The sequence below is a fragment of the Prionailurus bengalensis genome, chromosome B1, assembly GCF_016509475.1.
Source record: "Prionailurus bengalensis isolate Pbe53 chromosome B1, Fcat_Pben_1.1_paternal_pri, whole genome shotgun sequence".
Lineage (NCBI taxonomy): Eukaryota > Metazoa > Chordata > Mammalia > Carnivora > Felidae > Prionailurus > Prionailurus bengalensis.
Genome location: NC_057344.1, coordinates 184,813,524 through 184,830,322, shown reverse-complemented (window position 1 = coordinate 184,830,322; position 16,799 = coordinate 184,813,524). Strand labels below are relative to the sequence as shown.

The 16,799-nt window shown below is 37.9% G+C and overlaps 1 protein-coding gene across 2 annotated transcripts in view; it reads left to right on the top strand.

Moving 5' to 3' along the window:
• TBC1D19 (TBC1 domain family member 19) overlaps window positions 1–14,499 on the top strand; it is a 147,298-nt gene extending 132,799 nt beyond the window's left edge. For both annotated transcript variants that reach the window (XM_043572824.1, XM_043572825.1), the window contains 4 exons: window positions 1,251–1,342; window positions 7,940–8,055; window positions 12,990–13,060; window positions 14,091–14,499. In XM_043572824.1, coding sequence (XP_043428759.1) covers window positions 1,251–1,342; window positions 7,940–8,055; window positions 12,990–13,060; window positions 14,091–14,165 — 354 coding nt within the window. In that variant the 3' untranslated portion in view covers window positions 14,166–14,499. The remainder of the gene's footprint in view (window positions 1–1,250; window positions 1,343–7,939; window positions 8,056–12,989; window positions 13,061–14,090) is intronic.
• The last annotated feature ends 2,300 nt before the right edge of the window (window positions 14,500–16,799 follow it).

Here is a 16,799-nt window from a genome sequence, read left to right as displayed (position 1 = left end):
GGAGGCACCACCAATTATCTTGGGTTTCTTCTCTCCGAGACAACTTGAGTTAGTGCTTATCTCACATTAATTTTTAGTCTAATCCGAAATAATGCTAACAATTCTATTTTCTAATAACCTCATTTTTAGCCTCAGATTTCTTACTCTCATATTCTGTACCATTTTATGCTTCAGAGTTTAAAAAAAAACAACTTTTTTTTTAAGTGGCTGCCTGTTACATACCCACAGTGTCTGTCCCTGTGCAGAGCACTGAAGCTTGACGCCCAGCAAACCCTGGATATTCTTTCTCTGTCTCCGTGCTGACCCTGAGGTGTCCTTTTTCAGTGAATTGGTTGGGCCAGCCCTGCCTCTGCCCTTTCTTTATTCAGTGGCAGTCATCTCCTTTTCTGGCTTGCAGCCAGACTCAACTATTTGGAACCACGACAGCCTTTTTTCTCTAGAAACTCACAAAGAGGATCAAAACTTCCTTACAAAGATCAACCCTGCGGAATGCTGAGCTACAAGAAAGACTTTATTCAGAGTTGTCAAGTAATAAACACACTTGAAAAGCCATCTGCTTAAATCGGTTACTTCTTGTTCTCTACAAATAATGAATGCCCTTATAAAGGGTAGATTTCAGATACATACACAGATGTATAGTTCAGGCATAATGTGTATATGTCTTTATACTAAGTAACCAAACATTCTTGTTCGATAACTTCCTGATGCAAATTTCAAGCAGTCAGTAGTCCCTTTTCCCCTGGGGATGGATTTCAAAGAAAGTGAAAACAGCAGGAAATACTTTCCTTGATGGGTGAGGCAGCTAGAAGGGAAAGGACACACGGAGGCATAAAGTAAAGGGTGTGACTATAGTACCAGAGAAATACCTGGAAACTGGAATGGATCCAGAAAAAACTAGTTTGCCGGACCTAAGTGATAATACCAGGCTTACAAAGTAGCATGTTTTCTATAAAATGATGTTTTTCCTTGGACTCTGAGCATTATACACCAGATTATATAGGGAACGCATTGTGTTAAAAAGGAGGCTCCTTGGCATATCTGTAATAGTAAGTATCCGTAAATAGGGAAAAATTTATCTTTAAACACAGTATTAGAGATCATTAGTACATTTCCTGTTTTTGACTCTTAGACAATATACAAATATTTATGTTAATAATCTTTTCCTCATTTCCATTTGAATAATATATTGGCAGAGTTCATTTTTAAATACTAAAATATATTTTTCTTTTGTGTTTTGTTATTATATCCAGGGTATTGTGTCCCTCTGTCTGCTGTTTGAAACTCTTCTTCAGACTTACCTCCCCCAGCTCTTTTATCATCTACGAGAAATTGGGGCTCAACCGTGAGTACCTTTCTTTCCTAATTGAAGAATAGATTGTTTGACATTAGAAGGTTCTCTTATATCATTGTAAAGCACTTTTAAAGATACAGTAATTCCTCAGAGAAATTAAACTAACAGTTTCTCCAATGAAACAGTAATTATCCGGTAGTAAAGTGTAGCTGTACATTGTGCCAAAAATTTTTGGAAGAATTCCCAAAATCCTGATAAATTTTTATTTGCGGGGATTTTTATGCCTGGTACAAGAAGCACCAAAATGAACTTATTTCCATTTATAATGAGAGGTGCTGGCCAAAACTGAGGCAAACATTTGTGGATACAAATATTACCCAAGAACTGTGATAATAATAAAATTAAGTCAGTTTAGGCTAAATTTATCAGAGAACAACTTATGAAAGCTATATAAATTAAAGTTTGCGGTCTTGTTAAAGGAAACAGATAAATTACCTAGCAATGACTGTGATTTTTTTCATTCCAAAATTTGAAGATTTGTTCATTTGCCTCAATATTAGTTATCAGTGAATATATAGGGTATCTCTGGACTTCCATATTATTGGTTCTCTTCTCTTTTTGAAATAACAATGTCTAAGGCAACAGAAGTTTCTAAATGATTAATTAATATTTTGTTACTGTCTTCCCCTTCGTGCAACCAGTTTCCACTATTGGGAGGACATATTTGAAAGGTGCATTAACTCTGAGATGGCAGAAGTAGTTAATGGGAAATACAACAGTTTAGTATTTGTCGTCCCCACACTTGAATCCACATCAGGTGGATGGATGGATGGATGGATGGATGGATGGATGGATGGATGAGTGGGTATGTTTAAGAGACAGACCAGGGTTTAAATTCTGTCTACTAAACTGTGTAATCCTAATGAAGTTATTGAATTCATCTAAGTTTCATTTTCTTTCTTTAAATCAAGATAATTTCAATTTCCTCATCTTTAGAATCAAGAGAATTCCTACCTCATGAAGTTGTTTCAATAGTGAAGGATTTTATATATATTCTTTCTGTAAAGCACCATTGAATTTCAGACATCTTAGATCTTAGAAATGCCATTTATAAAACAACATTTCATGTCATCCACTGATAATACTGAGCTTATACCCTTTCCTTCGTAGCCAGTAAAAAACAGGATTCTGTTAATGTTTAAGATTATAAAACAAGAATGTGCCGGAAATATTTTATATTGTACACAGGTCTCTTTTTTTCTTAAATTTGTAGTAAATTGACCTTTGTTTTTACTCTTGTGGAATGAACATTTGAATATAATGAGGCTTTACCATGATTAAGATGTTTAGTTTACTGCTAGAAACTAAAATCCTAACTTTTTTCTAGCCTATTTATATACTTTAATCATTAAAAGGAACAAATGTATTTCAATGACTCATGATAAACATTAAAATTCTTATGCAGAAGAAAGTATTAAAAATTAATTATCAAGCTAGAAATACATTCTTAAAAGGCTTTTATGAATTGAAGGTTTTTAAATTAGAATTTAATTCTTTAATAGATATAGGACTATTCAAGTTGTCGATATCTTCTTGAGTGAGCTTTGGTATTTTGTTCATTTTATCTAAGTTATCGTATTTATGGACATGAAGTTATTTATGATATTCCGTAATTATTCTTAATTAGCCTTTTAATATGCATAGAATCACAGTGACAACACCCCTCTCATTCTCGAGATTGATATTTGTATCTTCTCTTTTTTCTTGATTGTTTGGCTAGAGGTTTATTAATTTTATTCTTTGAAAGAAACATGTTTTGGTTTCTTTAATTTTCTCTCTTGTTTTTCTGTCTTAAATTTCATTGACTTATGGTCTTATATTTATAATTTCCTTCCTTATGTTTGCTTTAGGCTTATTTTGCACTTGTCTTCTTGTTTAAGGTTAAAGATCATTAGTTTGAGACCTTTCTTCTTTTCTGATATAAGCAATATTGCTACAAATGGCCTTCAAAGCACTGCATTACCTCCACACAACAAATTTTGATATGTTGTGTTTTCATTTTCATTCAGTTCAAAATGTTTCTTAATTTCTCTTGTCACTTCTTTTTGACCATGGGTTTTATTAGAAGCATGTTGTTTAATTTCCTAAACAGTTGTTTAATTTCTAAATATTCTAAATGTTTCTGTTATTGATTTCTATTTTAATTCTGTTGCAGTTAGACAGCATGCTGCATAAGATTTCAGTTTTTTAAAATGTATCGAAGTTTGTAACGTGGCCCAGAATTTGATCTGTCTTGGTGAATATTATTACAAATACATTTGAAAAGCATTCACGTTCTGCTGTTGTTCAGCAAAATATTCTATGAATGTCAACAAAGTCAAGTGTTTGGTAATGTTCAAGCCTTCTATAAACTTACTAATTTTCTGTCTACTTTTTCTATTAATTTTTGAGAAAGAAATGTTAGTCTCCAATTATAATTGTGAATATGTCTATTTCTTCCTTCATTGGTACACATATTTTACTTCATGTATTAGAGGCTCTGTTTTTAGGAGAACGGATCCCTATATCATTATTGATGTCTTTATTCCTGGCAATAAGTCTACTACACTTGATAGAGCCGTCGCAGCTTTCTTTCAATTACAATTTGTGTGGTGTATTCTTTCTGTCCTTTTACTTTTAACATATCGATTATTCTATGTCTTTATTTTTTAAATGGCTTTCTTGGCAAAAGTGTAACTGGGTTTTCCAGTGTGTCAATGTGTCTTTTTAATTGGTATGTTTGTTCCACTTACATTTAATAATTGATATTATTAGATTATAGTAATATCAATTGATACCATCTGCTATCTCGGCAGACATTTACAATTTGTCTTTTTTCATTCTTTTTTTCCTTTTTTCCTGCATACTTTTTAATTGAGTATTTTTTTAAATAATGCATTAATAATTTTTAATAGCTATTACATTTTGAAATGATAATATTTGAGACATACTAAATTAAATAAAATGTATTGTTGAGATTTAATTTACCCATTTCTTTTATTTATTTATTTATTTATATATTTATTAACGTTTATTTATTTTTGAGGCAAGAGAGACAGAGCATGAACAGGGGAGGGGCAGAGAGAGAGGGAGACACAGAATCTGAAACGGGCTCCAGGCTCTGAGCTGTCAGCACAGAGCCCGACGCGGGGCTCGAACTCACGGACCGCGAGATGATGACCTGAGCCGAAGTCGGCCGTTTAACCGACTGAGCTACCCAGGCTCCCCTACCCATTTCTTTTTACTTCTTTTAATGTGGTTGTTAGAAAATTTTAACTTACATGTGTGGCTTTCATTATATTTCTCTTTTTTTTTTAATATATGAAATTTATTGTCAAATTGGTTTCCATACAACGCCCAGTGCTCATCCCAAAAGATGCCCTCTTCAATGCCCATCACCTCCCCTCCCCTCCCTCCCACCCTCCATCAACCCTCAGTTTGTTCTCAGTTTTTAAGAGTCTCTTATGCTTTGGCTCTCTCCCACTCTAACCTCTTTTTTTTTTTTTTTTTTCCCTTCCCCTCCCCCGTGGGTTTCTGTTAAGTTTCTCGGGATCCACATAAGAGTGAAACCATATGGTATCTGTCTTTCTCTGTATGGCTTATTTCACTTAGCATCACACTCTCCAGTTCCATCCATGTTGCTACAAGAGGCCATATTTCATTCTTTCTCATTGCCACGTAGTACTCCATTGTGTATATAAACCACAACTTCTTTATCCATTCATCAGTTGATGGACATTTAGGCTCTTTCCATAATTTGGCTATTGTTGAGAGTGCTGCTATAAACATTGGGGTACAAGTGCCCCTATGCATCAGCACTCCTGTATCCCTTGGGTAAATTCCTAGCAGTGCTATTGCTGGGTCCTAGGGTAGGTCTATTTTTAATTTTTTGAGGAACCTCCACACTGTTTTCCAGAGTGGCTGCACCAATTTGCATTCCCACCAACAGTACAAGAGGGTTCTCACGCCAGTCAGAGTGACCAAAATGAACAAATCAGGAGACTATAGATGCTGGAGAGGATGTGGAGAAATGGGAACCCTCTTAATTGAGTATTTTTTATTCCATTTTATCACTACTGTGGGATTATTATTTATACCTTTTTTAAAACATCTTTTTTCATAGATATCTGTCTTAGTTCAGTCTGCTGTAACAAATTACCATAGACTGTGTGGCTCATAAATAACAGAAACTTATTTCCCACAGTTCTGAAAACTAAAAGTCCAAGATCAAGGTGATAGCATGGTTCAGTGAGGACCCTCTTCTTCAGTGAGTTCCAGTGAGGACCCTCTTCTAGGCTGCAGACTATGGACTTCTTATTGGACTTATTCTCCACGTGGTGGAGAGCAGAGAAGAGAAACAGGCTCTCTCACGACTCTCATGAAGGCACTAATCCCAACCACGAGGGCTTCATCTTTTTCCAATTACCACCCTAGGGCTCCCCCTTTTTCCTAATGCCGTCACATTGTGAGGTAGGGTTTCAACATATACATGGCAGGTGGGAGGACACAACCATTCAGTCCATAAGAGTGCTCTGGGGTTTACAATATACACTTAAAAAATTTTGTTTTAATGTTTATTTATTTTTGAGAGAGAGAGAGAAAGAGAAAGAGTACGAGCAGGGGTGGGACAGAGAGAGAAGGGGACAGAGGATCTGAAGTGGGCTCTGCACTGAAAGCCTGATGCGAGGCTCAAACTCACAGACCCCGAGATCATGAGCTGAGCCAAAGTCAGGTGCTTAACGGACTGAGTCACCCAGGAGCCCCTACAATACCCTACAATATGCATTTTTAATTAATTACCTTCTACCTTCAAATAAACTCCAGCATGGATGGCTTTACTGGTAAATTCTGCCAGACATTTCGGGAAAAATGTTTTTTTCATTAGCGACTATCAAGATCTTTTCTCAGCAGCTTGATTCTGATGTATCTGGGCGTGGATGTCTGTGCTTGGGGTTTGCTAAGCTTCTTGAATCTTTAAGCTCGTATCTTTTGCCAAATTTAGGACATTTTCAATCATTATTTCGTCCAATATTTTTTTCTGTAACATATTTATTCTCCTTCTCTTCTAGAATTCCAGTGACACAAATGTTAAAACTTTTGGTCTTATCCCAAAGGTCCCTGAAACTATTCACTTCATTTTCAATCATTTTTACTCTATGGTTCCGGTTAGGCATTTTCTATTGATCTGTATTCAAAAGCACTGGCTCTTTTCTCTGTCATTACCATTTTGCTGTTGGGTCTATCCAGTGAGGGTTGTTTTCTGTTTTTTGTTATTTTTCAGTTTTAAAGTTTCCGTTTGGTTCTTAGGAAAACTCATAGAACTGTGCATTAATCAGGGTAAATTTTACTTTCCATAAATTATACCTCAATGAACTTTACTTATAATAAACTAATTCTGTGCTGTACATAGAGGGGGGGCACAATGTGTGGTGCTGTTGTTCTATTAAGACACTGACAAATCCAATAAAATGAAACCAGTTGATCTTGATCATTTAGACTTAAAAGACAAATGATCTTTTTTTAATTTAAAATATCTTGTGGCCAAAAATTACTGTGGCATTCATAAGCAGATATTCTTAAAGCCAACCAAAAAGTTTAATTTGTCAATGCTACTCCCTTTGTGTACCTTGGTATATTAGAATAATAGTTATCTGGTATTGAGGAATTTCTGAAAACTTGGGGGTCTTTTTGGTCTTAAGAGAATTAATACATCAAGAAAGGCAATCTTTAGATTCCTTTCTCTTGCTTTAAGAAAGTAGCACAGATATTTATCTATATACTATTGTAACAGCTCCAGCAAAGAGTTTGGCTAAGGCTAACACTTCTCAGGAGCAGTTAAGTGATGTTAAGAATAGATAGTACAGAAATGTGAGGGAATAGTTTGTCTCTTAAAGCACCAAGGATAACACGTTCATTTCCTGATTTCAGAGATAAATTATTATTGTAACATAACCTACTTATAAATAGTGGGATCTCGTATCTCTTAGGATTTTTTTTTTGTCAAAGTCAATTGAATTCTCCGGTTGTTCCCCTTTAAAATGAAGGGTTTGAAATCAGAAATCTATTTCTAAGGTCCCTTATAACTTCACAACTATTTGCCTTCAAAGACTCCTACTTCTTGTTTTATTTTATTCATCCTATGTAGCCTTTTGACTGAAACGTAGGAATACAACTTATTGAATTGGAAAAGTATGCAGCTGCCAAGCATTTTTCCGGTATTTTGAATAAAAATTCAAATAATCATGATTCGAATGATTCAAACTGTTAAGGACTGTTGACTAGTAAGATCACCTCATTGATAACTAATTAGTAAAGACCCTGAAAAATAGCACATAGGAGTGAGTTTTCTAAAGGCTGAACTGTAACACAGCAGATATACATTTTCCCTCTTGATACGTTGAGACCACTAATTTGAAGACTCATGGCTTCTCACCATTGCAGTTTTGCAGCTTTTAAGAGAGTACTTGAAATTTAAATGCTGAGGTGATTTCTAAGACTCACAAAGAAGTTAACTTAACGGTGGAATTGGTTGGCTCTTCTGACATTGTCTGTTTGTAAGATAAAAACATTCACTGGTAAAATTTATTTTCTTTTTTTCTTTGCCTACAGGCTACGCATATCCTTTAAATGGATGGTTCGAGCTTTCTCTGGATATTTAGCTACAGATCAACTCCTGCTTTTGTGGGATAGAATCCTAGGATACAACTCTCTGGAAATTCTTGCTGGTAATAAGTGCTTGTTTGTAAAACACATGCTGTTTCTATAACAAAGCCCCTTTACTTTCTTTTTTTTTTTTTTTTTTTGAGACGGAGAGACAGAGCATGAACAGGGGAGGGTCAGAGAGAGGGAGACACAGAAACTGAAACAGGCTCCAGGCTCTGAGATGTCAGCACAGAGCCCGACGCGGGGCTCGAACTCATGGAACGCGAGATCATGACCTGAGCCAAAGTCGGATGCTCAACCGACTGAGCCACCCAGGCGCCCCAAGCCCCTTTACTTTCTGACATTCACCATCTGTAATTGCAGTTTGAGTCTATAGGTGTCTGTCATTTCTAATTCCTAAACATTTAATGGATTTACCTGCCTTAGAAGACAAGTACTGAAGTTCTGAGATCTAGATACTTCCGTGTAACTTCCCAACACTAGTGTATCCCGAGTCTTTCTTCTTTGCTCCGAGGAAAGTCCATTTCTCCTCCCCTGCTTTTCGTTTAGCCAGGGCTTACTGTCAGCTGCTGTGAGGTCAGCACAGCAGAGCGTAGGGATACTTCAGTCCTACTCCTGGATTCTCTACCTTCGCACGTGTTCCGAGCCCCTTCTCAACCACGGCCTAAAATCTAAGCTGACACAGAGCCTCCCTGCGAAGTTGAAATCTCAGCTCTTCTAGACTTTGAGTTTGAGTTCTGGACTTGAATGCAAAACCTTTTCCTTTTCGCTAACACCCTCTGACTCCTGGTGGTTGAGTTTCCCCTTTTAGGTATTCTCTTCAGCCCAAAAAGATTTCATCTGTTTTTTCAGGAAGCCACAGATTGATCTCTTATTATAATTAAGTGGGTCTTATAATAGAGATACAAGACAACTGTATGATAATTCATAGGGCACAGATTTCTTGTTAATTATATTATTTTGCTTATCTTATACAAAATAATCTCAGTTATTTTAATCATTGGGATTATTAGGAAATTCAAATAAATAGCACAAGGTTTTCACAACAATGGATGGAGAGCAGAAAAGCTGGCAGAGTGCTGGGTCCAACCTTCTCCAGTTGTGTATATTGAATAAATTATCTAACCTGCGGGAGTCTTCATTTCCTTACCTTATATTGATAGCATTATCAAGATCCCGCTCTGGGTAATTGTGGAAACAATGCTTCATTGAAGAAGTCCCTTTTCTTATAGAAGATTCTTTAGGTACCATATTAACATATTCTTGAATGCTGAGAGGTCTAGAATAATAGTATGTTAATTCAAAAAGCAAAATTAGAGTAATAATAAAGTGTCGTGAAGAAAAACATCACCCTCGGTGTAATCAGAGACACCACTTCCTGGTGCTGCTAACAACTCCCAGTATCCTTCTGTCTCAATTGGATTTTGAGCCCGTACAGATAGGCGTGAGGAAAGAAGGGTCTGCCCTCAGCTGTCTTGGCTGAATGGCAGTGATGCATAGAATCTACAGGGAGAGGAATCCTAGAGGGCATCAGGTACGATTCTTTTAGATGTTTCTGACAGGCGGTCCTCACCCTCTGCTTAAACACTTCAGTGTTGGGTCGTCCTTGTCTGACGAGTTAGCCCATCTCACTTCTGGATGACATGACTTGCTAAAATGTACTCCTGTTAAGCCAGGGTTATCGTCATGTTTTTTCTACCCTCGCCTTTCCCCAGAGCCTTCTACTTTCCAGGCTAAGAAGCCTTGTTTTCTGCTACTGTTTCTCAGGCAACAGGATTGTAGACTTTCCAGCAAATAAATCTCCTCTGGGTGTATCATAAATTTTGAAGAGTGTTGTGTTTAGTTGCTGTTGTTGTTGTTTATCATTTCAAAATATTAGAGCATGTTAAAGAAAGGGGGCTCAGTATAAGAAAGTACTTTCTAATAATTAGGATTTTTCAAAACTAGAATGGGCTTTTTAATGGTCACCTGAAGGTTAAGAGGTTTTCTACTGTGAAAGAAATGTGGAATTGAAAGACCTTTAAGCCCTCTAACAATTTAAATGTTCTCATTCTGGGACTTATCACCCCTCAGCAAACTTATGTGAAAGAGAAATAAATGAATGTTGACTAACGCATTTCCTCGAAGCTAGGCACCCTGCTGGAGCTCAGAACATTAATAAAAACGTTACTGATGAACAGGTAGAAATGCACTCTGCACCGGTTTCCTACTTTCCCTGAACGGTTTTTAAAAAATCAGCAGGGAAGAATTACAGAACATGTAAAAATGGAACTAGACTCCCCTCCCATGAATTCAGATCAAGAGCCAGAGGATGGATAATTTCATGTTGGGGTACCCAAACCCATTGTTATTATTTCAGACATTTGGGGGGATGAATATTTTGGGACCACCTTTTTTGCCCAAGTTAGTGATTATATAGCCTTTAGAAGGTTTTAGTAAATATTACTAATTTAGTAAGTATTACTAAAAATTAATTATGAATTAATGAGGGTCTTTTGAGGAACAGTTTAAAGCAAAGTTGCCTGAATGTTTGTGATAGAGTTGCTTGGAATTAACGAGCATAGCTTAAATGGCCAAAAGTAAATGTTAGAGTCTCTCTACTTCATGTGAAGCATGATTGCAGTTGAAAATATCCCAAAGTGGAGAGCTTTTCTCCTTGGCAAACAGAAGTGTTCTGCGGAAAGGCTGGGCAAATCAAACATGAGGCAGACGCAAAGGAACTTCTGTGATGTGACACCAAGATAAATAAAGGTTATGAGCACATAAGCACTTGGATGCTGAGGTCAATTAGTGGCCTGATCTTTTTTCCCCCCTCTTATCTACCTTTGGAAAAACAATTTCCCGCCATGTAAAACTCTTTCCTGCTACAGCAGAAAGTTTGGCCATCCTGTCAAGCTTTCACCAACTCTGTTAAATTATACACAAAAAAGGAAGTAGCCATCATACTCCTTAGCTGCTCAAATGTCTCCATTGTCAAAATGATTCTAGATATTAGGAAAACTATAGAGAAGTTGCTGGTCAAAAGAAATTATTTTCTTTGATACTCTTATAGACACTCAGTGACGCTAAAGTACTTAAGTTTTCTCCTTTTCAGTTAAAAGGTAAAAGTCTTTGTCCCTGATCTCTTGCATCCCTTGTTACAAATTAAATAATCCCATCTGATTTGGCTTTTTTAAGTTTTGTTTTACCACTACCATCTTCCCCCCACCCCCCACCCACCCCCAGAATTTTCCTGCCTAACTAGTTGCAATGCTTTTTTTTTTTTGCCAGACTGTCCAAAATCTATTGTACCCTAAAAAATGCCTGTGCTTCCCAGTCTGGTCTGGTTGCTCTGTGCCTCTCTCTGGGAAAATTAAGAGGTCTGGATGTTGACGTCTACTCCCCTGTCAGAGCCCAGGATCATCATAGCATCATCCTTCAGGCCATCTCTGGAAAACCATTCTGAAGGGCAGCAGAGAGGACTCATAGGAAAGCACCCAGATTTTCATGTCAGGGAAGACTCGTTACTACTTACCTTCAGTCTAACTGCTAAGAGTGGTTAGACGCTTAGGCTCCAGAGCCAGGGTTAAGTTCTCACTCCACTGTTTTCTACCTGTGTGGCTTTGAACATGTCATCCAAACTCACTGGGCCTCAGTTTCCACCTTAATACAATAGGGCTAGCAATGGTTCTTAACTCAAAGTTGGTATGAGAACTATCAGTAGCACTGTTGTGATTCCCACAGTAAAAATGTATTTAAAGGGGCGCCTGGGTGGCGCAGTCGGTTAAGCGTCCGGCTTCAGCCAGGTCACGATCTTGCGGTCCGTGAGTTCGAGCCCCGCGTCAGGCTCTGGGCTGATGGCTCAGAGCCTGGAGCCTGTTTCCAATTCTGTGTCTCCCTCTCTCTCTGCCCCTCCCCCATTCATGCTCTGTCTCTCTCTGTCCCAAAAATAAATAAACATTAAAAAAAAAAAATTAAAAAAAAAATGTATTTAAAAAAAACTATCTATTTGGATTAGCTCTGCCAGAAACTCAGGAGCCAGTCTTTCAAATAATTTTGAAGATTCCTTACCATTTATTTCCTAAATTTCAAGGACTTGTGGGGTAGAGAATAAACTACCACCACTGGTGATGGAAGAGAAAAAAGGGGGGAGAAGTCAAGAGCCATCCTTAGGCTTGTCATCACCTTGTCAGGGCACCCACCTCTCACATGGGTCCTTTCACTGGCCATGATGATGCACTCCCACATGTGGGGCTTTGTGCAGATTATGTAAGAAGAAAGATTACACGTTAGCATTACTTTCTTTTCATAGGCATATGCAACGTATGCAAACGTTGCTTTCCACTCCATGTACATTATTGACCTTCAAGGTGTCCTATAATTTTTTTTTCAAAGTTTCAACTTCTTTTTCCTATAGCCAACGTTAATGTAAATTTCAGGATCAGTCCACAGCAGCTCTCCCCACATACCTATCCACTTATGACACTCTAAGAAAGTCAATGCTGAGTATAAAAGTATAACAAAATATTATAAAAATATTTTTTAAGAAAATGCTTTATTGCCACATTTCTATCAGGACCTCTTGAGACATATGAAACGTGATCTGATAAACTTGAAAATACAGTCTCCATATAACTTTTCAGAATCCTGTTGCGTTAGTAAAAAACACCTGCGTCAAATAAACCTTTAATTGTAAGTAATCATTAGATCTCCGTGCCATTTAAAAACTTGTAGTTTAAGTTACAGGCATGAAAGAAATCATTTCTAAAAACGGCTCTTTTAAGACCACTGAATTTTCCTTTTTCCCCAAACTATGGGATTCGGTTTATCTATCCGCCGAGCACTCTGTTCTCCGGAGGAGATCATTTCCCTTCGTCGCAGGACCTAAACTGCAATGCATGCGTGCAAGTCACGTAAAGCACCAGTCTGGGCTCTCCTAGGGGGTTGCGGGCATAGCAGTAGATTTGTCGGGCTGATGAGTAGGTCAGCAGTTGAAATAGTGTGCATTCTTTTCCAGTCCTGGCAGCTGCTGTGTTTGCTTTCCGAGCAGTGAACCTGATGGAGGTGACATCACTGGCTGCAGCTGAAGTAAGGATAAGTTTCACTGGGACGGGATGGAAATAGTTCCTGAGAGAGTGCCAGGCTTGGGCACTTCAGTCTCAGATGCATAGGACACACATTACTCATAGCCTCATTTCTTCACTTGGGTAAAGCCTATAAGTTTCGAGCTAAGGAATATTAAGTATTCAAGATTCCTTAATTAGTTGAGAACAATCTTCTTGTGAAGGAGTCACACACAAGATTATATAGGAAACCCTTACAACTGTTACGGGAAACCAGACACCCAGTAGTTGTAGTAGAAACTATTGGAGCCCAAGTTGCATTTTCTTATTGCACACGTCCACATGTTCTGCTAGAACAAAGAAAATCTAGTCAGGAGAGTTAAAGAGCATGCGTTTGGATGATACGGTAAAGATACGTAGGCGCTTTTTTTTTTTTTTGTCACTTAAAATAATGAGTTAATGTTTTAATGTTTCTTTTCAATGGTATAATTTATACCTGACACACAGTTCAATTAAATAGCGGCTTACCATATTACTCTATTTGTTTTTTCTCATAGAAATTTAAATGATACCCTTAAAATAGCTGCCGACATTCTTTGCTTAAAGGGAAAAGGATGTTTATGCGTCTTGCAACTGAATAAACATTAGTTCCGGCTCAAAAACGATTTCCTAAAGCCAGATACTCCTTATACTAGTATAACGGGACCAAGATTCATAATGTACGTTTATTTATAGAAGCAAGTTGAAATATTAGACCTCTTATAAACTCATGCTACCTTGTATATTTGAAGAAGGCTCAAGGCAAAAGTCCAGGTTATTTTCTACTGCACGTTTTAGCGTTTTGCACACGTTCTAACATTAAGATATTGAGGAAAGCGAAGGGAGGTCGTAGCTTCAGGACAGGTTTTTAGGACGAATGTGAAGAACTCAGAAAGTGTGTCAAAGCCAGAATTGCATGGCAGTGGTGTTTCTGTTGTGCTGTATTTCATAGGCTTCCTTTTGCCAGTTAGAATACTGACATTAACAATTCTTTTTGTTTTGTTTTTTTGTTCCAGGCAGTTCTTGCTGACCTTTCTACCTTAAAAGTTATGCCTCTTCTTCAAATTTTTCTGTTTGCTACTGTCACCTGATCTCCTTCAAGGTCACTGACAACACATCTAGTTTTTTTCATTAGAAAATAATCATGAACTATGCAAACTCTGCATAAAACCAAAATTAAACTTCGCATATAAGCCAATAAAGATCATGTTCCCTCTTCAGTTAAACCTAAGTCGTTTTTCACTTTTTGAAACAAAGCTCTGCGCACCAAATGTTCCACTGCATGCTGCTGATTTTCAAGAGAGAAGCAATAGACATAACTTCTGCTAAACTGAGCATACTATATATATAATCCTGACTTGTAAAAGGCATGTAACGATATATGCAATAAGAACTAAAGATACTGTAATAAACTTGAAGAGGTAATGTAGCCTCTGGGACAATTTTCTTCTGTCAGTTTGTAAATTTATCTCTAGATAATGTATCATTTTGTCTTACGAATTGTTCTTCACTCAGAGCCAGGGGTGGAGTAGAATGTGGGAAGATTGGAAAAAGGTAATGGAATTCAAGTGTGCTTTGGTGTTTTTAACACCTTTTGTCTCACCAGTGATCTTCTAGATCCCTTTCCACTTTATTTCTCCCTTAAAGGTCTCTACTGGGGAAGGTCAAATAACAGTTGTCTCCATCTGACAATATTTATTCCTCACTTTCCGAAAAAAGAAAATTATGGAGTGATCCCTTCAAACTTCTCAACCTTCCGTCTCTTGCCTTGAAGACTTGACCCTGCTGAGGCCTGTTGCCAGGTTCTCCCACTTTGGACGTGCGCAAAGAGGGCATCACGGATTCGATGAAGGGAATGAAAAATCAAAACCGTATCCAATTTTGCTGAATCTTTGTTTAACAAGATTTGCTTCTAGGGCAGAGCATCTGAGGAACTAGAAGTAGGTACTATACGTTCATTTTAGAACTGAAGACGTTATGCGAGCCGTCAGTCTTATTTTGGTCTTCATTGTAAGTGAGTCTTTTTTATAATTATTTTATATGACTTGCAAAAGACCTACCACATCTGTCATTCAGAATAATAGAATATGAAAAAAAAGTGTGCAAATTCAAGATGCTGATCATTCCAACAGAACTTTGAATCAATAGATTGATATTCTCACTGAATGCTTAGCATTGTATTTTGTCCAAATGTATTTCCTGAGTCTTTTATTTAAAGAGTATGTATTAATTAGGAAGTGAATGAGGTTTAGCTCAGCCTACAGGTATGCCGGGGTTTGATATAACTAGTTCTTAATTTGAAAATCTTTATATATGCTTTATATTCATCAGGTACCTATTGAAAAGAAAATCATAATTTCTTATTCAGGATCGATTCTTAAGAAAGCCCATTTCAGTGCTTTGGCAAGTGATTCATGCGCTGCGTGCAAATGCACATTCATCACGAAGATATAAGCACACCCTTTGACTATTCTCTCTCTTTCTTCCCTGTTAGGGAGAGAGCGTTTTAAATGATTAAGGTCAGATGTGTATAGATATGCTCATTGTCGGTTTATTTAAGAGAATATTCATAAGCCTTTTTAAAAGCAGCAATGTAGTGGTCTCATAGAAAAACTAGACTGAGAGTTTTTGTCCTGGCTGTAAATCCCTAGATAATTTAATCTCTCTTATCTGTAACTGGGGGGGGGGGGGGGGGGGGGGGGGGGGGGGGGGGAGGGAGGAGGGGGGGAGGGCCGGCAGCCGGCAGCAGGAAATTATTTGTTTGTGTTTACCTTACCAGGTCGAGTAAGACCAAATGAGAAAATATATTTGAAAGTGATTTTTTTTTTTTTAACTGCAAAGCACCAAGCAAGTACACAAGCTGTTGTTGGTAATTAATTCTAACTATGACATTTTAAGGCCAAGTGGCAGAAGATAATATATGAGGAATGCTTGACTTCATTAGCCTCTGTCTGACTTTAGTTGATCACTGGAGACTGGGACCACACAAGATGAAACATGGAGCGTGGCATAGCCGATCCTTCCATTTGAAGCAGGCGGCTCCGGCCAGTAGTTCTGAAGCTGAACCCCAAAGCTTCTGCACGTTTCGCTGCTGTCACAAACCCTCGGCCAAGCTGCTCTTAGCTGCTTGTTAAAAAATTGCATCAAGGGCAGTCAGGCTGTCTTTCCCACTCTGCCTCTCGCTGCACTCTGCACACGGCTCCTCTTGGCTTTCTTCCTCCTGTGTCCTCCCCACCCCGCCGCCTGCCAACCCCTGAAACCCTCCACATACGCTCCGCTAGGGTCACAAGGACCTAAGCGACCAGGGCTAACTGTGTCGTCTTTCCATCTGTGGCATTCACACTGATGGTGAAATAGCCTAGTAGACATTGTATTTGGCTCTTCTGGATTTCAATTCACCTACTAATGTCATATGTATGACTTTATATTATGGAAGAGTTTATCGAACAGACTTTCTGGTAGAACTTTTTGGTAATAAGACGTTCCAGCTCACTGCCATTTCCAGCTGGTCTTAACTGCATAGCACCCCTTACACTCAGCATGTACTCACTCTTCCTATTTTGTAGAGAAAATAAAGACCACTAGGGTTGAACCCCCTCCGTATTCCACTTGAAAACTTAGCTTTAGTCCCCCTATGCTTATCTCCTTCCTTCTTTTCTCAGGAAGTGTCTAATCTATCCCTACAGCTCTCTAAATACAGGTTCGGTTTGTCACTTCACGCATAA